The following is a 22,541-nucleotide window of genomic DNA, read 5'->3' as shown; positions in this document are numbered from 1 at the left end:
GGTACACACACTCCCTTCCCTGTCCCAGATCGGAAATGGAAACTCCTCAGAAGGACACATGTAACAGCATGAATTCCATGCTGCCTGGTCACACACCTCCAGAAGTGGAGATATCAGTGTTCCTCCTTCGACCAGAATCAGCTGGCTGCAGAATTCGAGCTCCCAGCTGGTGCTATAGAAAGAGAGGCTTCTCTCATCCAATCCATCTCACTCCTGGGATTGAGCCCATTCCCTGGGCACAGCACCCCTGGGATCCTGGACGTTTCACAGTCTCATCCTCAGTTTCATGGCAGGATTCACCCACCAGGGCAGGAGGGTCATGGAGATGAGACTTAACATGTAATCAGATCTGAGCACTCTGCTCCTTACTGAGTGTGGAGTGTCACTTCATGTTTTTCTCCAGAAGCAGCTGAAGAATGTGCCTTTGAATTTGGTTAGCAAAAGGGCTGGGAATCAGTCATCACATAGAGTTCCAGATCTATTCCCCTGTAGATGACACCATTTTCAGTGACATATGGAGATGCTTGAGACCTGTGTGTGGTGAAAGGCCATGGCAGGAGATTGGGGAATCAGTGGAGTGTCAGCTGCCCTGAAACCCTGTGCCTGTGGTCAAACCAAAGGTATAAGCACCTGAAGGATACAACTGCTGTCAGGATGTCTGAAGACCTCGTGGTGGACACTATGCATTTACAGAAGCCTGGAAGTTTTTGGAGCTGTCAGTAGCCTCCATGTGTGGAGCTGTCCATTCATCAGGCCCTGTTGAGAAGGAGAGTGTGGTCAGTGTACACAGAGTGAAGCTTCCACATGGTAACAATGAGAAAGGACCAGAAAGCCCAGCCTCCTACTGTCCTCCTGGGGTGGACCTGTGAGCCCCAGGACACACCCTTTTGGAGTCTCTTAGCCTGGCACATTTCATGCTGAGTGATTCCTGATACTCACTGTCATTGATGTCTGTATCAACTGATATTTTTTAATGGCTGAGTGGAATTCCATTTATGGATATTCCCCAATTTGCTTATTCTAAGTTTAGAAGGACATGTAGGTTGTTTTAGCTTCTAACAAAAATAAAGTGGCTATAAATGTTTACTTATATTTTAGTATGAACATAGAATTTATTCTAATGGATCAAACACTCATAGGTCATGTTTTAAGAATAATTTCATAATAAAATATGATGCACTTTGTTAAGAAAGAAAAAAAGGAGCGGGTGAAGAAGAGATTGGTGGTACCTGGTAGTATTTCATCTGTGAACTGATTTACTTATTTGTGCACTTTTTGCAGTGAAAATCTGAAAAATCTGATTCACAGAGAAGGAAGTGCCCTAGATACAGCTGACAGCTCTGAGGGGAAATCACTGCTCCCAAGAAGAAGCCCCTTTCTTCTTAACCAGGTCCACACCTGCCCCTTTGTTTGTGTTCTGTGGTTTGTGGGATATATTCTCATGGTCTGCCAAGTGTCCCCTTGTGTTGAGAGTAGCCCCTGTCAATTTCAGAGAGGTTTATGCCTGGACTCATGCCGACTTCCACTCACTGTGAGTCTCTCACAGAGTAATACATGGCTGTGCCCTTGGCTCTCAGGCTTCTCAGTGTTAAATAAACTTGGTTCTTGGAAATCTCCCTGGTGATGCTCAGTTGGGATTTCAGCACTGGGTTATACTTTGTGTTTCCAACTCTGTATGTAACTCCAACCCATCCCCGCCCCTTCCCTGGAGCCCTGCAAGTCCAGTGCACATAATGACTCATTGAAGAGAATCCAGTTGCAGTGCAGGTAAGGGAGAGGGTCTGTAAGGGCTTCACCAGTCCTGGGCCCGACTCATGTTGCTGCATCTGTGACAGGAGGCTTGGGGATTAGGAGCATCAGTCCCTTTTAGTCACATGAAATCACCATCATCCCAAAGATATGTGTCTGACTTCTAAGACACTCACACTGAGGGCCTGTCACCAGCACAGGAGGAGACCCAGCAGTCTCATTTTATAAAGCAGAGCTCTGTCTTCCCCAGAGACCTCAGGCCCATGTGAGGAGAGACCTGTGAGTTCCCAAAGCCCAGGGGAGGATGTACCCTAGAGCTGGGAGAGAAATTAGCATATGGGGGAATCTGTTCTCATAAGTGAGGATGGACAGAGGTTACTGTCCCATGTCTTTCTGTGGCCTGAGCACATCTTTTGTCTTGGACTCAGTTGAGTGGGTCTGCTAGGAGAGTGCTTGAGAGATGAGGTACCTTGGAATCAGGTTAAAGGACACCCCATTTTTTTACATTTAAAAATTAATGATGATCAAGATGAGTGGATCACACTATTTTAATCCTGTGATTTATTCAGGTGCATATTCAAACAGATTAAGTCCAAACAACTACCTAAATAGAAGGAAATACATGAAGTAGAATCATCATTTCCAGATTGTATGATCATAATTTCATATAAAATGATATTTGATGTGAAATTATTATAAAGTAAAGAGTCGTCTTTCCCATAACCTGGCTGAGGCTCCTGATCCTGCAGGTGGTGGTGCAGGTGCAGCCTCTCTCCCAGTCCAGCTCTAGGGAATGAGCCATGCTCATTATTTCCTGTTGCCCAGAGTCCAGCCCAAACCCTGCAGCTGAGACAGGTTAAAACTGTTGTGTTCTTCCTTTCATGTCACTTCCCTCAGGGCAGTGCAGCCCCTTCCCACAGGTGAGCTGATCAGGAGATCTGTTAGGGGACCAGTCTATATAAGCTGCAGAGGCCCTGGAGTAACCTTATTCCAGAGAGTCATAGGCACTCACTCTTGGCTAGCAGGTATTTTGGGATGTGTGAAATAATGGGATCCGCTTCCCAGCGCATCTGTCTGGAACCTGCCATCCCCATATTCACATGAGGTGCTGGTCAGAGGATCTGGAGGCTGTTATGCTGGGAAGGGCACTGGGAGCTCATGATGGGCCAAAGTGGCAGATGAAGGGAAATCAAAGTGAAAGTTAGTTGCATCATTCATTAAACCACTAAACTGAGGTGAAGCACATGATGGGCTTTAGCAGACTTGTAAAAGCATAAAAATGGTGTTGCTTCCCCGAGTCCCGCACACCCTTCACACCCAGAAAATGCCCACTGAAGTCCCCATTATTTAATAGTGAACAGCGAGAAGTGGGGCACGTTGACCCAATGTGAGATCTCTGCAGGTGACAAATATAAAAATAAGTTCTCCCATGTGGATAAGAGAGCTGAGAGTTAGGAGATGGTACAGCCACGTGGGGTTGATGTGACATCTGTGACAGTGATGGCACCAGTGTTTTGCAGGTGATGAGGGATATCTCTAAGGAGTTCAGGGCACTAGGCAACTGCACCAGCAGGAAGGAAAGGGAGGTGGATGTGGAGGGATAGAAGCAGTGAGAAAGCTTCTTATAGCAAGAACACAGGTATACCCGAGGGAACACCTGTGCCTATAAAGCACTCCTGTCCCCTCTGCCAACATGGAGAAGGGGAGAGAACCCCCCATTCCATAGAACCAGCGAGCCCAGTGATGTGTATCCTCACCTGCCCTAGAGTTCCCTTAAACTGTGATGCTGCCCAGAGACACAATTCAGGTCAAACCTGGGTATCTCTATTCCCCAGGGGTTTTGTTTGTTTGTTTGTTTGTTTGTTTGTTTGTTTTTTCTCCAGTTTTTAAGGAGATTTAGAGACTGTGAGACACAGGTAAGTGTATGCTGTCTTGGGCCTTGTCATTACCCTCACTTCCATGCCAGGTGAGGGCAGAGAGAAGTGATGGTTACCTGCTTAGGGAAAAATTCAAGTTAAAATTCATGGGGGAAAAGTGTCTCTCAAGAAAGGAGGTCCATTTTTTGTAGGACAGTCCTGAGTGTGGTGCGTGTAATGGATGGTGATGCATCCCCAGTCCTGATCATTTTTTAATTTATTTTTTATTGATTATGCCATTACAGTTGTTCTATTCCCCCCTTCATTCCCCTCCACCGTACCTCCCCATCACCACCATTAAGCCCCCTTTAGTTTACGACCATGTGTCTCAAGTTCTTTAGATTCTATATTTCCCATGCTATTCTTGACCCCCCATCTATTTTCTATCTACTGTCTATGCTACTTATTTTCTGTACCTTCTCCCCGCTTCTCCTTCTCCCACTCCCCTGTTGCTAAACCTCCTTGAGATCTTCATTTCTATGTTTCCACTCCTGATCTAGCTGTCCTTTTACTTTGCTTTTGTTTTAGGTGTGGTTGTTAATAACTGTGAGTTTGCTGTTCTTTCACTGTTCATGTTTTTTTAACTTCGTTTTCTCAGATAAGTCCCTTTAACATTTCATATAATAAGGGCTTGGTGATGATGAACTCCTTGAATTTGATCTTATCTGAGAAGCACTTTACCTGTCCTTCCATTCTAAATGAAAGTTTTGCTGGATAGAGCAATCTTGGTTGTAGGTCTTTGGATTTCATGACTTGGAATACCTCTTTCCAGCCCCTTCTTGCCTGTAAGGTCTCTTTTGAGAAATCTGCTGACAGTCTGATGGGGACTCCTTTGTAGGTGACTGTCCCCTTAGCTCTTGCTGCTTCTAGGATTCTCTCCTTCATTTTAATCTTGACTAATGTAATGATGATGTGCCTTGGTGTGTTTCGTCTTGGGTCCAACTTCTTTGGGACTCTCTGAGCTTCCTGAGTTTCCTGGAAGTCTATTTCCTTTGCCAGATTGGGGAAATTCTCCTTTATTATTTGCTCAAATAAGTTTTCCACTGGTGGCTGTGCCTTTCCCCCTTCTGGTACCCCTATAATTCAGATGTTGGAGCATTTAAAGATGTCCTGGAGGTTCCTAAGACTCTCCTCATTGCTTTGAATTCTTGCTTCTTGACTCTTTTCTATTTGGCCATTATTTGCTTTCTTCTGGTCCACTCCATTGATTTGAGTCCCAGTTTCCTTTTCATCGCTATTGGTTTCCAGTGCAATTCCATTCATTTCAAATAGTTTCGCCTTCATATGTTTGTCTAATTTGTGGCTATAATCGACCAGTTCTGCGAGGATCCTGATGACCAGTGTTTTAAACTGTGCGTCTGAGAGTTTTGCTATTTCTTCATCGCTTAGATTTATAGGTTCTGGGACTTTGAGATGTTCTTGAGCCATTTTTGGTCTGTTCTTGCCCGTTAAGTACGAGGAGCGGAGCCTTGGACTCTCAGGTCGCTGGGTTGTGACGCTGTATGTGGAGGTGTGGTCAGAGTGGGGAAATGGCGACCTCCTCTGCTGTTTCTAGCTGCTGAGTGAGGAGCAGAGCCTTAGGTGGTTCACCAGGGAGGGGCCACTCAGGTCGCTGGGTTATGACGCTGTATGTGGAGGCGGGGTCAGAGCGGGGAAATGGCACCCTCTGCTGCTGCTCTCTGTGGATGCCATGGTCCCAGAGTGTGACTTGTCTAAGGGTCATGTGTGTTAACAATGAGCCTGTGCCATGTCCCACTGGCCAATCTGGTTCATGAGAAGTTCACATAACCTAGGAGAATGCATTTTCATAGAAGAGAGTAATTTAAAATGAGAGATGCCCTTGAAAGTCATGAGTAATAAACCCACAAAGGAAATCCAAAGCTCACACCCACAGGAAACATTAAAAGTGCAAGAAGCTCCTCTTCACTTGCCAGGAAATTCCATCTGTCCCTATTTCCTTTACAAAGCAATCAGGGTAGGAGCTAAGAGAGTGTGGATCTAAAGAACGTGGACCCATTGATGGAGGAGGTGGAGTATCTGTGTGATTCTTTAGGAGGCAGAAGGGTGAACTCTTCAGAGAAGTGCACCAAGCTCCTGGGACATGTTTCTTTGGTCAAATTTGGAGCTGAATATGCCACATGTTTACTGCCTCTTCTTTCATGTCCTAGAATCTGTGGTGAAACCAGGTTCTAACATTTGAGATACTTAAAAAACTCAGTCACAACTAGTCTGCTAAGGTTAATGTTTATGTAGAAATTGGAGAGTAAATATGTTGAAATTTTAGAAATTTCAGATTATAGAAAGCCTTGATATGAACCACTAATAGGAAATAGCACATATAAATACAATCATAATTGATATGAAGAGGATATTTTCTTTATCCATTGATTACAGGATGATTAAATCATTCAAATAACCTCCCATTACGGGAATTGTTGGATCAATCTATATATTAAAGTGTTCATCATTGGAGAGTTCAACCTGATGCTCACCATCAGGATGCATGTTTACATGGATGTACGACATAGTTTTATTCAGGGAGCAGGAGATGGGGTGTGTTGGGGCCCCTGGTACTTTGATGGTTAATTTCATAAGAAGCATCTCCTCTCTCTCACAGTCCCTATTCATGTCAGTGTGTAATCCATGAGAGTTTGTCACCATGACAGTACATGATGGGCATCCACTAAACTTGAACCTGATGTACTGATTGTATCGATGTGCAACATGAAAAATGGAATTCCATACATGGGGAAGAATTACCATGGATGGTGAATGAACCTGGTTCAAGCTGACACTTTTGCTCTGACCTGCAGACTCTACAGGGATAAATGTGTGTAGATGGCAGTGCCAGGTTTCAGTTTGGTTCAGTTGTCATAGGAATATAGTACAGGCTGTTTGTGGGTCTTCCATTGTCAAGGGAGTCACCATGCTTCTCCCTGCTGTGTGATGATATCAGTACTGGCCCAGGGACAGATACAATGCAGGGTTGTAGGTTCATGTGAGTAGACTTCTTAGGATCTTACCCTGAGGGAGACCTGAAAGAACTCTGTGAAGTCACATACTGTGGTGAAACATGAAACACTTGTCCACCCTCAACTTTGATGCCACAATGTCATGTGCGTTATGCTGGGCCAGAGTCAGGAACATAGAAATTACTCTTTGACTTTCATATAGTTACTTTTCCACAAGAACAATTCAATTGTTCAGAAATAAGGGGATGCCCTAGATCTTGCTAGAAGACAATTAGAATAAATTCACAAATGTGACCCTAACAAGGATTCCCAGATGACCCCTTGATAAAGCAGTTCATTCAGAAGACAAGGGGGCTCTAAATGTGCCCCCTGCACAATCACAACAGATAGCATGGGTTCTTTCAACAAAATCTTTTCTGCTGCTTCCTTGCAATGTATCTGGTCTCCTCAAAGTTTCCCTGAATGTGTGATGTGCCCATGGCAGCATCAGTCATGGGTCAGGTACTGAATGTGTGTGAGGAAGTCATGAGGCTCACTGCTTTTTCATCTCTTCAGCTCAATTCATTTGCCCCATTCCTCAGAGTCTGTGACATAAGAGGAAGTAAATCATCACAATAGGTCTATCATAGGCCAATACATGGATTGGTCATAGGCTCTCTTGCTGCCCAGCTCTAAGTAGGCTGCTAGCTATGTTTCTCCCTGCATGTCCCTACATGTCACCTGTGTGTCTCCTGCCCTGAGTCTGTGTCCCCACTGGTAGTTCCCACCTCCCTTATATACTAAAATATAGACAAAGCTGACTGGGAGCCAACATATTGTTCAACAGAGCTTCATTCTCTGCATGCAAGCCCACTCAAGCCTGTGGGAACCACTTATCAGGCACAGCCTCAGGGCTATGAGAACACTACTTCTGAGGCCTGTTCTCAAGGTTATGGGAAACTGTCTCCCTTATACACAGTTTAATTCTAATACATTTTCATATATGTTACATCTTCAGAGACAACCATGGAAAGGACTCTGACTTCTTGTATATTCCATATTTCTGAGAATACATTTTCAGATCATATTTTGAACAGTAAAAGAAAACTGAATTCTGTGGAATAACTTGATTTATAAAGACACTGGCCAATAATCAGAACAAAGAAAATTGATAATGAGACCTCAGGAACTGAAAACAATTGAAATTTTGTAACTGTTGCTGAACATATTGCTAATTTTTTAATCAAGTTGTTTTTCAGACATAAGAAACCTAGCATTTTTCTTAAAGCAGTTTGGTAAATTATACTTTAAAAATAAATATTAAGGACTTCTGGCCAAGGTGGAAGCATAGGTGGAAGCCTCCTCGCACAACCAAGTTTAAGGACAACAAAGTTTTAGTAACAAAAACACAACCAAAACACAGAAAATTGAACTATATGGAAGTCTGACAACAATGAACCGTTCAGACAGACCAGTAAGAGGGGTGGAGCCAGTGACTGGTGGAGTGGGTTTGAGCAGGAAAACTCGGCCAGACTGACCCAGGCATGAGGGTGGCAGATTGGCAGATCCCAGGTTTTGGGTCGCAACCGTCAGACCCACTGAGGGCGCAAGGTGGAACGCTGACTGAGGTCACACATTCACGTGCAGATAAACCAGGCAGAGGAGCGAGCAGTGAGACAGACTGTGCAGGTCCCAGCAACAGGAAGCAGCAGAGAGGACCACTATTGCCCCTCTTTGAGCCCGCCCCCACATACAGTGTCACAACTCAGCAACTGAGTTGCCCCGCCCTGGGGAACACCTAGGGCTCTGCCCCTCATACATAATAGGCATGAACAGACCAAAACATTATGGCTCAAGTAGAACTCAAAGCCCCAGAGCCAATAAATCTAAGCGACCAATAAATACCCAACCTATCAGATGCACAGTTCAAAACACTGGTGATCAGGATGCTCACAGAACTGGTTGATTTTAGTCACAAATTAGAGGAACAAATGAAGGTTAAACTAATTGGAATGAAGGAAAATGCACAGGAAACCAATAGTCATGGAAAGGAAACTGGGACTCAAATCAAGGAATGAACCAGAAGGAAGAAGAAAATGACCAAACAGAAAAGTGTGAAGAAACAAGAATTTTAAAAAATGAGGAGAGGCTTAGAAACCTCCAGGACATCTTTAAACATTCCAACATCCGAATTATAGGGGTACTAAAAGGGGAAGAGGAAGAGCGACAAGTGTAAAACTTATTTGCACAAATAATAAAGGAGAACTTCCCCAATCTGGCAAAGGAAATAGACTTCCAGGAAACCCAGGAAGCTCAGAGAATACCAAAGAAGTTGGACCCAAGAAAGAACACACCAAGGCACATCATCATTACATTAGCCAAGATTAAAATGAAGGAGAGAATCCTGGAAGCAGCAAGAGATAAGGAGACAGTCACCTACAAAGGAGTTCCCATCAGACTGTCAGCTGATTTCTCAAAAGAGACCATACAGGCAAGAAATGGTTGGAAAGAAGTACTCCAAGTCATGAAATTCAAGCACCTACATCCAAGATTGCTCTATCCAGCAAAGCTTTCATCTACAATGGAAGGACAAATAAAGTGCTTCTCAGATAAGGTCAAATTCAAGGAGTTCATCATCACCAAGCCCTTATTATATGAAATTTTGAAGGGACTTATCTAAGAAAAAGAAGATAAAAATATGAACGGTGAAAGGACAGCAAACTCCCAGTTATTAACAACCACATCTAAAACAAAAGTAAACTAAGAGGACAGCTAGATCAGGAGAAGAATCATAGAAATGGAGATCACATGGAGGTTTAGCAACAGGAGAGTGGGAGGAGGGAGAGGGGGGAGAAGGTATAAAGAATAAGTAGCATAAATGGTAGGTAGAAAATAGATAGGGGGAGGGGAAGAATAGTGTGGGAAATGTATAATCTAAAAAACTTGAGACACGTGGACATAAACTAAAGGGGGGAATGTTGGGGGAGTGGTTGTGCAGAGTGGAGGGGAATGAAGGGGGGAATAGGATGATTGTAATGGCAAAAATCAATTAAATAAATAAATAAATTAATTAATTAATTAATTAATTAATATTGAGACGTTCATATTTCCTTCTGTTTGACCCCTCTGCAATTTGGACAGACTTAATAAATGATTGTTATTATTTCCATGGCAATACATTTATTTCAATAAATCAAGAAGAAACCTTTTTTATTCATAACAGGACACATAAAGCCATTTTCTGCTTTTTTATTTAATTATTTTAAGTACACTTTTCTGCCTTTTACTCCTTTCCCAGCCCATCCCCCGTGGTTCCCACCTTCCTCCCATTTCCACCCCCTTAGCTGTTGTCCATGTGTCCTTTATACTACCTCCTCTAAATCCCTCCCCTTTTCCTCCTGAAATTCCATCCCCTCACCCCTCTGGTTGCCGTCCCCCCATTCTCCATTTCAATATCTTTGTTTTTATTTTGCTTGCTTGTTTTGTTTATCATCTTGTTAAAGATGAGATCATTTGTTATTTGTCCCTCAACACCTGGCTTTCTTCACTCAGCACAATGCTATCCAGTTCCATCAATGCTGTTGCTCCCTCTTTTTCTCTGCTGCATAGAATTCCATTGTATATATGTACCACAATTTTTTGATCCATTCATTTACTGATGGGCACCTAGCTTGCTTCCAGCTCTTGGCTATTGTAAATTGTGCTGCTATAAACATTGTGGTGCATAGGTTCTTTGATACTGATGGTTTAGGATTCTTAGGATATAATCCCAGCAGTGGAATTGCTGGGTCAAAAGGCAAGTCCATTTTTATTTTTCTGAGAAAATTCCATACTGTTTTCCATAACGGTTGTACCAGTCTGCAATCCCACCAACGGTGAACTAGGGTCCTCTTTTCCCCACATCCTGTCCAACATTCGTTGTTTGTTGCTTTGTTTATGATAGCCATCCTGACTGGTGTAAAGTGGTATCTCATTGTGGTTTTAATTTGCATCCCTCTGACAGCTAGTGATATTGAGCATCTTTTCATGTGTCTCTGGATATTCTGTATGTCCTCCTTGGAGAAGTGTCTGTTCAAGTCCTTTTCCCATTTTTTAATTGGGTTAGTTGTCTTCTAAAGTGAAGTCATGTGATTTCTTTGTATATTTTGGAGACTAAACCTTTGTCTGAGGTATTATTGGCAAATATGTTTTCCCATACAGTTGGTTGTCTTTTTATTTTAATACTTTTTTTTTAGCCACGTTGAAGATTTTTTATTTTGATGAGATTCCATTTGTTTATTATATCCTTTATATTTCTTGCTCTAGGGGACATATCAGTAAAAAAGTTGCTGCGTGAAATATCAGATTTTTATGTCGATGTTCTCCGCTAGACCTTTAATGGTATCATGGCTTATATTTAAGTCCTTTATCCACCTTGAACTTATTTTGGTGTATGGTATAAGTCTGTGCTCAAGTTTCATTTTTTTGAAACTTGACACATAACTGTTCAGTTCTCCCAACATCATTAGTTGAAGAGGCTATCTTTACTCCATTATATGTTATTGCCCCCTTTGTCAAATATTAATTGACTGTAGAGAGTTGGGTTGATTTCTGAGCTCTCTGTTCTGTTCTATTGGTCTATGTGCCTGTTTTTATGCCAGTACCAGGCTGTTTTGATTACAGTGGCCTTGTAATATAGCTTGATATAAGGTATTTTGATCCCTCCTACTTTGCTCTTTTTTTCTCAAAATTGCAGCTGATATTCAGGGTCGTTTGTGGTTCCATATAAATTTTTGAAGTGTTTTTTCTATGTCTGTAAAGTATGCCATTGGTTCATTAATAGGTATTGCATTGAATCTGTAAATTGCTTTAGGTAGTATGGACATTTTGATGATGTTAATTCCTCCAATCCATGAACATGGTGTATGTTTTCATCTGTTTGTGTCTTCCTTGATTTTTTTCTTCAGTATTGTGTAGTTTTCAGAATGCAGGTCTTTTACCTCCTTGGTTAGATTTATTTCTAGGTATTTTATTTTTCTTTCTGTTATATTGAATGGGATTTTTTCTTGATTTCTGATTCTGCTGATTCATTGTTAGTATACAAAAATGCCTTTTATTTCTGGTATTGACTTTGTAACTCGCTGTTTTGCCAAATCCATTTATTAGTTTGAGCAGTTTTTTGGTAGAACTATAGGATTTTCCATGTACACTATCATGTCATCAGCAAACAATGACAATTTTTTCCTCTTTTCCAATTTTGATGCCTTTTATTTCCTTTTCTTGTCTGATTGCTGTGGCTAAAACTTCCAATACTATATTGAATAGAAGTGATGAAAGTGGACAGCCTTGTCTTGTTCCTGATCTTAGTGGAAAAGATCATAGTTATAAAGCCATTTTCCAGTCGTGGTTTTATCAACCAAGACTTTCACAGGAATGCCATGTCTGAGAGAACACTGCCTAGACTCTGGATGTCAGCAAAGGCTTCAAGGGATGTAGAATTACTCTGAAGCCAATAAAAGCAACTTGGAGAAAGGGCCTAATACCTTGCTTATTTGTAAGGTTCATGGCAGTCTTTCCAGGCAAGGAGTGAGGGTTGCTATCCTGGGAGATGGCAGGGGAGAGCTCAGGACATTTTGGAAGACTTCAAGAACTTAAGGAACTCACTCAAAGTTATAGGTATTGCAGGTAAAATCTAACAGCAACCATGTAGCTTGACTTCACTGCTTCATGGGGTAGAATTAATCTTATTCTGGCAATATCTTACAATAGTCCAGCAAAGCACATTTAAGAGAGCCTATATAATCAATGGTCATTCCTGTTATGTTTATACAATTAATGAGGCAGAATTGAAACTTAATGCTTTAAATTAAAATAGAAAATTTGCACTGAAGTGCCATTATTTTATAGGACACAGAAATGCCTGCAGTGAATTTTAAAGACTGAGGACATTTGTGGAACACATGGAAATTGAGGAGTGAGTGTACTGTGAGGGTCACAGAGGAGTGTCCAGATTAGTTCTGGCCCAAGGACTCAGGACTCAGTCACAGGAGAAACACGAGTGCCATGGGTGCAAAAGGCAGAACGAAAGCTCATATGGACACTCCAGTTCCAAATCTATCAAGCACGACTGTCAAACTGGTAACCTGCCAGCCTTCAATGGTCAAGGAGGACCTTCCATATTAATATCAGAATCCGAGACACTCCACCTGTGGGCTTGTTACCAAGCACAGAAGGAAAATCAGCAGCCTCATCTTCTTCCAGACCATAGACCACAACTCTATCTTCCCCAGAGACTTGACCCATGTGAGGAGAGAGCTGTGAGCCCCCATATCCCAGGTGAAGATTTAAACTGATACTGGAGGAGAAATTTGCATGCAGGGCAGTCTTCTCCCTATAAGTGGGAAAGCATTGAGTTCCAACTCCTGGGTTCTTCAGGGACCTCTATGTGAACATTTTTTTCTCTTGGAATCACTCAACTTGTGATTCAGGTATAGGAGATCACCTGGTTTCTGAGACACATTGGAATAAGGTCAACATACATCCTCACCGTTCTGAGCATAAGAAGAAATTGTTGATGATATGTGGGGGGCACACTTTTAAATTCTCTTCCAATCAGATTTAAAAGGGATACCACTTGGGTTCAGTTCCTGAATCACAAAACTTTAGTATATCCATGATTAACAAAAATTAATATTATAATTTCACACAAAAATATCTACCATAAGAGAAAAATTGGGGATATATCAGTCATTCTCAATGTATTGTTTCTTTTTTTTTTTTTTTTGCATTTTGAAAGTATTTATTCCCCGAATACTAGGAGTGTTTAATGATAAAACACTGAACATAATTTGTGACATTAACAAGTCAAAGATATATTATCAGTAGATCTGATAAAGTGTTTGACACAATTAAACATTAATTCATGATGATATTCTTTACATGCTAGTAATAATAAAGAATAAGCATTTCTAAAGAGGACCCACAGAAAAAAGAAGTGAAAACTCACCCAGCAAACATAGTACTTAAAAACGAAATTCTAACAGCTTTCCTTATAAATAAAGAATGAGGTACAGATGTGCACCATGGCCTTGTTTTCATCTTTTTACTAGAGATTCTAAGCATATGCATATTTTATACACCAGTGATTAAAGGTATTCAAGATTTGTAGAATTTTTTAAAACCACGTCCAGCAATACTTTATGTTTTATTTATTTTTCAACTACAGTATTCTGTCTTTTACTCCCATCCCAGCCCACCCCCCATGCTCCCCACCTCCCTCCCATTTCCACCCCCCCTTAGTTGTTGTCCATGTGTCCTTTATAGTAGTTCCTGTAAATCCTTCCCTTTTTCCCCCTGAAATTCTCTCCCCTCTCCCCTCCGGTCACTGTCCCCCTGTTCTCTATTTCACTGTCATTGTTTTTATTTTGCTAGCTTGTTTATTTTGTTGTTTAGCTTCCTTAAAGGTGAGACCATATGGTATTTGTCTTTCATCGCCTGGCTTATTTCACTCAGCATAATGCTTTCCAGTTCCATACATGCTATTGCAAAGGGTAGGAGCTCCATCTTTCTTTCTGCTGCATAGAATTCCATTGTGTATATGTACCATAATTTTTTGATCCATTCATTTACTGATGGGCACCTAGCTTGCTTCCAACTCTTGGCTATTGTAAATTGTGCTGCTATGAACATTGGGGTGCATACGTTCTTTTGGACTGATGTTTTAGGGTTCTTAGGATATAATCCCAGCAGTGGAATTGCTGGGTCAAAAGGCAGGTCCATTTTTATTTTTCTGAGAAAATTTCATACTGTTTTATATAATGGTTGTACCAGTCTGCATTCCCACCAACAGTGAACTGGGGACCCCTTTTCCCCACAACCTCTCCAACATTTGTTGTTTGTTGCTTTGTTTATGATAGCCATCCTGACTGGTGTAAAGTGGTATCTCATTGTGGTTTTAATTTGCATCTCTCTGATAGCTAGTGATATTGAGCATCTTTTCATGTGTTTCTTTTTTATTAAACTTTCTTATTGTTGTTTAAGTACAATTTCTGCCTTTGTTTCTTAATCTATGATGCCATTTTGTTTTCAGTAATTGTCTCCCAAACTCAGACAGGTAAGACATCCTGAACTTTTTTTAAAGATTTTTATTCATTTATTTTTAGAAAGAGGGGGAGGATGGAAGAAAGGAAGGGAGGGAAACATCAATGTGTGACTGCCTCTCACCCCCCCACCAGGGATCCTGCCCACAACTAAGGCATGTGCACCAACAGGAACCCAAACCAGTGATCCCCCACTTCAGAGTCCTGCACTCAATCCACTGAGCCACACCAGGCAGGGCCTGCATTCTTGATGTTGGAAGTTTTGTGATGGTGTCTAAGTTCTCTGTGGAAACTCTCCCCTCACACAGGCCCTTTACACATTGCAGAGACCCCAAAATAACCGCAGCAGAAATAATCACAATTTTACATGAATGAATGACCAGAAAAGAAAAAAAAAACATGATTATGTATGTTTACGACTCAGAAATCTACATTTGTTGAAAAGATTATGGTAGTGGCTTAACTAACCTGTTTGCTCAGACTAGTGTTGTCAGTGATATTGTGGTTCAGGGGGCAGGAAATGAAGATAATTCTAAGTACACATTAGCTCATGGGCAAGGGAACTTGTATCCATACAGGAAATGCTCACTCTGAGCCTTTCTAAGCCCTGTTTCTGGAGATGATCTCTATGGTCAGAGGCTGCTGGGATCTACCACACAATATATAGTGTACTTAATGTATAATAAACACTTTCTTCCATCAGACATGCAATTTAGAAACATACTCTTCATGTTCTCCTCTGTCTTTATTGGCTTAATGGATCTTTGATTGGAGAAATTTCTTTAATTTTAGCAAAGTGTATTTTATCAGTATTAAAATGGAACTTTTGTTAGGTATTTTTTCCCCAAAGATCTCCCCAGAAAAATCGCAGGCTCCATTACCCATGTTTTTTTGGTTACAGCAGACATAGGGACTGGAGCAGACACTTTGAAACTGAGTAAGGGGAAGATGCTGACTTAAAGTCATAAACAGAACTACACCTTATTTTCATGAACACAGTTTACTAGACATATGTGTTTAAAGATTTTTGTAGGGGAGGATACAAAAAGAAGTACAGGGCATGATAGAGATAATTTATATCATTTTAGAAAAGAGGACTTTGTTAGAAATAGAAATGTTGAAGATTCTGCAGGTAGAGATCAAGAGAAACAAGGGACACGTTGCTGGTACAAAAATGGAAAGGGGATTAATTGTTACCCATTCACATTTTCAAAGTGTGTTACAGTTGGTAACTAGGTCACAGGTGTGAGGGACGAAGACTTAGAAAACTTCCAAGTCATTAATTGTCTGGTCACACCATGACTCACCCAAGCTGAATAATTCACTCAGCCCGGCCTCTGGTTTTATTTAACTACAGGAATCAGAAGGGTTCATTACTCATTGGAATTGGACACAAGAGTGTCTGAAAATGACTCTGCCTCTTGCCCATAAGGAAAAGCTGTCTCTCTTTACAATAGACACTTCTAACTCAGAGAATTCAGAGTGAAGCACTGAATCAGGAAACCAGAAATCTTGCCTGAGGGAAACTGTTACAGGAAGAGAAAACCACACAGCAAACCAGCCCAACCCGCCACGTGCAGCAGCTCCTGGGGTTGACCACATTCAGAGGTGCTCAGTGCCCATCAGTAGTCACAGCCTCTCCCGCTGGAAGTTGCAACTCTTGCCTCACACTGAGTTTCCATCTCTGTGTGTCTCATGCAGTAATGCATGGCTGTGCCCTCAACTTTCTAGCTATTCATCTATAGATAAACAGTGCTTTCTTTAATTTAAATTATTTTATTGTTGTTCAATTACAGCTGTTTGAATTTTCTACCCATTACTCTCTACCCCCACCAAACCAACCTCCCTCCCTTGCTTTCACCCTGTTTTGGTTTTGTCCATATGTCTTTTAAAGTAATTCCTGAATACCCTTCACCCCACTATCCCCTTCTACCTCCCCTTTGGTTACTGTCAGATTGTTCTCAATTTCAATGTGTCTGGTTATATTTTGCTTGCTTTTTTTCTTTTGGTGACTAAGTTCCAGTTAAAGGTGAGATATGGTATTTGTTCCTCTCTGCCTGACTTATTTCACTTAGTATAATGCTCTCCATTTCCATCCATACTGTCAAAAAGAATAGAAGCCCCTTCTTTCTTTCTGCTGCATAGTATTCCATTGTGTAAATGTTCCAGAGTCGTTACATCCATTAGTTTACTGATTGGCATGTAAGTTGCTTCCAGCACTTGGCTATTGTAAATTGTGCTGCTATGAACATTGGGGTGCATATGTTCTTTTGGATTGGTGTTTCAGGGTTCAAATCCCTAGAGTAAAATTGTTGGGTCAAAAAGAAGTTTCATGTTTAGTTTTCTAAAGAAACTCCACACTATTTTCAACAGTGGCTGCACCAGCTTTCAGTCCCACCAACAGTGCACTAAGATTCCCTTTTCTCCACATCCTCTCCAACATTTGTTTGTTGATTTATGATGGCCATTCTTACCAGTGTGAAGTGGTATCACATTGTGGTTTTAATTTTCATCTCTCTGATGGCTAGTGATGCTGAGTATGTTTTCATATGTCTCTGGATCCTCTGTATGTCCTCCTTGGAGAAGCGTCCGTTCAAGTCTTTTGTCCATTTTCTAATTGGATTTTTTGTCTTCTTGGAGTAGTTGTATGAGTTCTTTATACATTTTGGAGATCAAACTCTTGTCCAAGTTATCATTTGCAAATATGCTTTCCCATATTGTTGGTTGACTTTTTATTTTAATGTTGTTTTCTGTAGCCATGCAGAAGATTTTTTAATTTCATGAGGTCCCATTTGTTTATTTTTTCCTTTATGTCCCTTGCTTTAAGGGAGATAAGCAGTGCTTTTGAAATAATCACTTGAAATAGTTAAACTGACATTCACTAACGCAGTGTATTCTGTTGTGTGAGTGTTGGCTTGTTTTCAAATAACGCCTATCCACTCCAGTCTCTTTCCTGGAGGCTGGATGATCCAGGTTATGGAATAGTCACTGAAACTGAATCCAGAGCCTTTGCAAGAGAATTTCAGATTCCAGCAGTCTATCTCAAGTACTCCTCAGATTCCATCAGCTGCACATCACCTCAGATGCCTGTAGACAACTCTCTCATTAGAAGTACACACACATTCGCACACTCAAACCCCAGTTTATTCATAATGTTACATGTGAAAACATCAAAACCAGTTCCAGCTCAGCTCAAACTTCATGGTGCTTCCTCTGTGTTAACTGCTGAAGTGAGTGCAAACAGCAGAGACTCAGGAGCTAGGGCTGCTCTCTCAGGTGCAGGCTCAGTCACAGGGCTTAGCTTATCAGCACATAAAGCACACCATCTCCATTTAGTCCTCCTATTAGGGAGACTTAGATGAAGTCTGTGAGCAAGAGAACCTACTTGATTCAGAGGGACAAGCATTCTGGTTGTTATAGTGAAAATTTTATAAGAGGATGGTTAAGTCTGTGTGCCATAGAGTTATTGTTGTTGCTAATTTCTTCCATTGATCAGTTTAACATAATTTAATTTACTGAGATATTCCACCTGCACAGTATTCCATGCTATTCACCTCAGAATAAATGTCCTTTGCAAACTTGTCCATGTGTCCACACACAAAAGCAGGTTTGTTGTAGACCGTTCTGCCTGGTTTAAAGAATTGTATCTCAACCCATCCTGGCTAAGAGCAAGGGACGACCTTTGGGATGCCAGCCCCAGGAGACAAAGCCTCTCTTTGGTAGCAAATGCTGCCTCAGTTTTCTCTCTGTCCCCAAAGCTTGGTCGGAAGTCAATGACAGGTAAAACCCCTCACAGCGGGGGGCAAACTAAGCCAGACTCCATCACTTGGGAGGCCTTCATGAAAGGACTCAGGGGGCTGCAACAAAGAAGATTGGACTCTCGCTCCCCGGCTTTGACATAACCCAAGTCCCCATGTTCTCTGGGAGAAAAGCTCCCTGACTCTAATCCCCTTAAGACTGAATACCTGTTGGGAGAGGTGTAGCTCCTTGCTTTGCTAGAGCATGTCCAGGGGGAAAATATGTCATCACAAAGACTTCCTGATAAACCTGTGAAATCTGCTCTGCTAAGATTGCTTTTATTCATATGATAAGGGTCCGAGAGGAAATGAGTATGTCTCCCAAAGTTTCTGCAACTCTTTTCCTGACAGACACTGACTCAGACTCTGAAGCCCTCACATTTCTTTGAAATGTTATCTGCTGTTTCATACTTGCTGTCCTGTATTCCTATTACAACCCAACAAAAGGCTATGGAGCAGGGGGCTCGGGGCCTTTGTCTCCCCTGAGAAACTGGCCGCTAGCCACTTCTCCTCCCCAAGCAGATCACATCATGTCTCGGCCATATTCACTTTCGTCCATGGCACCAGGGAGGACTCGCGAGGAAGTCGCTCTCACAGATGTTCATCCCCATCATCAGCTTCCTGGGTCTGAGGGCAGTGGACAATGCAAGGGCTACTCTTTGTGCTTTCAAGACAGAATCTCTGCCCATTGTGCATCTGTGCACTGAGAGTCCATCAGTGTTGAGAAAGGGAGTGGGAAGAAGAAACAAACACATGTACAGCGTTTTACCTGCCCTGGATATACTCTGTGCCTAGCCACTTCTTTTCTCCGCCCAATGATTTACCAACTGCCTCCTCAAGTTACTGACATGCACACCACACAAAACCACTAATACATAAAAGGATACTATATTCCAGATTCCACACTGTCATCATTATATACAATATCTGGGAAGTTTGAAAACATGACATGCTTAGTTAAAATGATCAAACCTAAGTGAACCCTTTAACACCCTTGGCCAATGCTCCTCCTGAGTGTTGCTTCTGTCCAAACCTTCAGGGACACATCAGCCATGTCCATGTGACATGGTGACTGGGAGAACAACAAATTTCACCTCCAGGGCAACCTCACTCTATGCCGATGTGGTAAATACTGAAAGGGTTCATGGATTAAACTCACTTCTAATGCTGCCTTCCTGCTACATTTGTTTAGGAGTCTCCCATAATGTCCAATCAGAACATTTTTATCTGTGGAAAAAAATATCAGAGAAACACTGCCCTGGAACGTCACTGAAAGAACACCCATGAGGTACCTTTTACAACACAAACTGCAGTGAAACTCTAGACAGTCAACCCATGTGGTCATGTTGCACTACAGTCCTAATTTATTCTGGTTGCAGTAACAAAGTCCTGTGGCCTGGAACACTGGTCGAGAAAAGAAATCTATTACTCACAGTTCTGGATGTGAAAAATCCAAGAATAGATGCTGGCCATTTAGGTGACTGGTGAGAATCCACTTCCTAGATGGCTGTTAACTCTAATCTCAGTGGACAGTTGGGGCAAGGCAGCTTCCTCAGTCCTCTTTAATGAAGGCCCTGACTCCATTCATCAAAGCTCCACCCTGGGACCAACCCTTGTCCTGAGGCCAGGCATTCTAACACCATAATATGAGTCTCAAATTTTAATGTGTGAGATTTTGAGTGACACAATCACTCATAGCAACACAAAAGGAATCAAACCATGTTTCTGTCCAGTTGGAAGACCACTTCAGCAGATCTCCCCAAACAGGATCCCTATAGTCCTGTGGAAACTTCTCATCTTTGGAAATAGAAAAGGAATACAAGTCCTTCAGACCAAACTGAATATCTTGTATAATGAACAGGTTCCAGCCTAAAATTTGAGCTAAGATGTCCACATAATTTATTATTATTTTACCTTGTTGCTTACATATCACAATTATTCTCATTTTCTAGGAGCTGAATTTGTTTTCTACCCACACTAGTTGTTTGCTCCATGTTCTCACTAATGATTCCTAAGAGTTTGATGGAATAAGAAGTAAGGATCATTTTTTATTATGTTGGATGCTGTCATAGTAAGATTCATCCCTCTCTCTCCTCTTGTACACAGGTGGGAAATATATAAAGAAAGTGGTTATTCTCTTTAGTTCCATACAGGTGGGAGATTAGAACCATGCAAACCCACCCTATGAGCAGTACCTTCTTCAACCTTGTCATGGATGAACAATAAGAGCCAAAACAGGCATCCTTACATGATGTGAAACAGCCATTCCTGACTTGCTGAAGTCTTCCCTGCTATCAACAGACTCCACAATGAAGTGGAAAACTATTTCATAGTCCATCTTTGTGTGTGACATCATCATCCTGGACACCTGTGGCAAGTTAGGGGGGAGATTGATCTACATGTGCATGATGTCAACTGCTATTGGTCATCATGAACATGGAGTCAGGTCAATACTGTCTCCCCCAGGGCACTTGTCCTCTGACATTGGGCTCATGAGCCTTTGTGCACATTGTTCAGCATGCATGCATCTGCTGCTGGCCAACATCGACTCTGAGCTGTGTGGGGCTGGGCTGCACTGTTGGGTCCAGCAGAACATCATGTTGGATTTCAGATGTGAATCATGAAGATATGATGATTCAATAATGATTCACTAGGATAAAATTAGGCAAATGTAGGTGACTTTCTGCCTCCTGTGCATGTGAAATGTTTTCCTTCTATTATAGCAAGCCTTTACAATTCACATGGTTAAGATGTCAGCACAGAATCATGAAGGAACTGAGGTTCTCTGAAACTGGTGTGTATTGAATTAACCCCATACCTGCCAGGATACCAAAAATTAATGTGCATTTGCAGCTGTTCCTGAAATGAACCCAGTGCTCAATGTGACCTGAGCGCTCCCTAGTGTCCTGAGTATCCTCTGCAGCCCAGCTGGTTTGTCTGCTCCAGGAAAGTTTGTGTCTGGGCTCACAGTGACTTTCCCTCACTGTGTCTCTTGCACAGTAATACACGGCCATGTCTTCAGCTCTCAGATTGTTCATTTGCAGATAGAGCTCATTCTTGCCATTGTTTCTGGAGATGGTGAATCGGCCTTTCACAGAGTTGGCATAGTATGTGCTACCACCATCACTATTAATTGCTGAGACCCACTCCAGCCCTTTTTCTGGTGCCTGGCGGACCCAGTGCATCGTGTAGCTACTGAAGGTGAATCCAGAGGCTACACAAGAGAGTCTCAGAGACCCCCCAGGCTTCACCAAGCCTCCTCCAGACTCCACCAGCTGCACTTCACACTGGACACCTGCAAACACAAAAATATTAAGTCAATAAACTCTTGCCCATCCACCTTATCTTTCAGACGTATCCACTCACATACTCAGTGTCTCCCATTCTCTAGAGATTACCTGTTAAAACAGTAACAAGGAAAACCCAGCTGAGCCCAAATATCATGGTGAGTGGTCTGTGTTCTGTCCTGACGAGACTTCAGGAACACCTGGGAATCCAGGGATGGGATCCTATTTCAGAGCTTCAGGCTTTGGTCTGGGCTGCTTTTCATGAGCAGAGGCACCCTATTTGCATACCCTCTTACTACATAGGGAGATCTGGGGCTGGATGTTGACCTGAAGGACATAGTCCCGGAGTGTGACATATCTAAGGACACATCTCTGTTACCAGTTACTCACCACATTTGAACTTGTACTGGTCCATGAGATGTGTACATGACCAAGGAGAGTGAATCATCATGAATGAGAGGTTTTTAAAATAAGCTATGCCTTTCAAAGTCAGCAGTAATGAACACACCAGGAAAATTCGATGCTCATGACCACAAGGAGCATTAAAATTCCAGGAGGTTCCTGTTCTTGTCATGGGAAGTTCCATGTGTCTTACTTCCACTACAAAGCGATCAGACTATGAACTAAGGAGAGAGTGTGACCCTAGAGCTCGTGGACACAGTGTTGGAGGATATGGAGGGTCTGTGTGGTTCTTTTGGAGACAGAAGTGGGAACCCTTCACAGAAGTGGGCAGTGTGGCCTGGGAAATATTTTTCTAGTGGAG

General features: G+C 42.0%; 1 gene segment (V, D, J or C); it reads right to left on the bottom strand.

Moving 5' to 3' along the window:
- Window positions 1–679: 679 nt before the first annotated feature.
- On the bottom strand, window positions 680–22,017 carry LOC119062521 (immunoglobulin heavy variable 3-23-like). The segment is given in 3 exon segments: window positions 680–756; window positions 21,310–21,786; window positions 21,890–22,017. Coding segments are annotated over 3 exon segments (600 nt in total).
- Window positions 22,018–22,541: the final 524 nt, after the last annotated feature.

Source organism: Artibeus jamaicensis, unplaced genomic scaffold (genome assembly GCF_021234435.1).
Source record: "Artibeus jamaicensis isolate MK-2021 breed Jamaican fruit bat unplaced genomic scaffold, CSHL_Jam_final contig_761, whole genome shotgun sequence".
NCBI lineage: Eukaryota > Metazoa > Chordata > Mammalia > Chiroptera > Phyllostomidae > Artibeus > Artibeus jamaicensis.
Note: the sequence above shows the minus strand (reverse complement) of the source record. Positions and strands in the feature narration are given on the sequence as shown.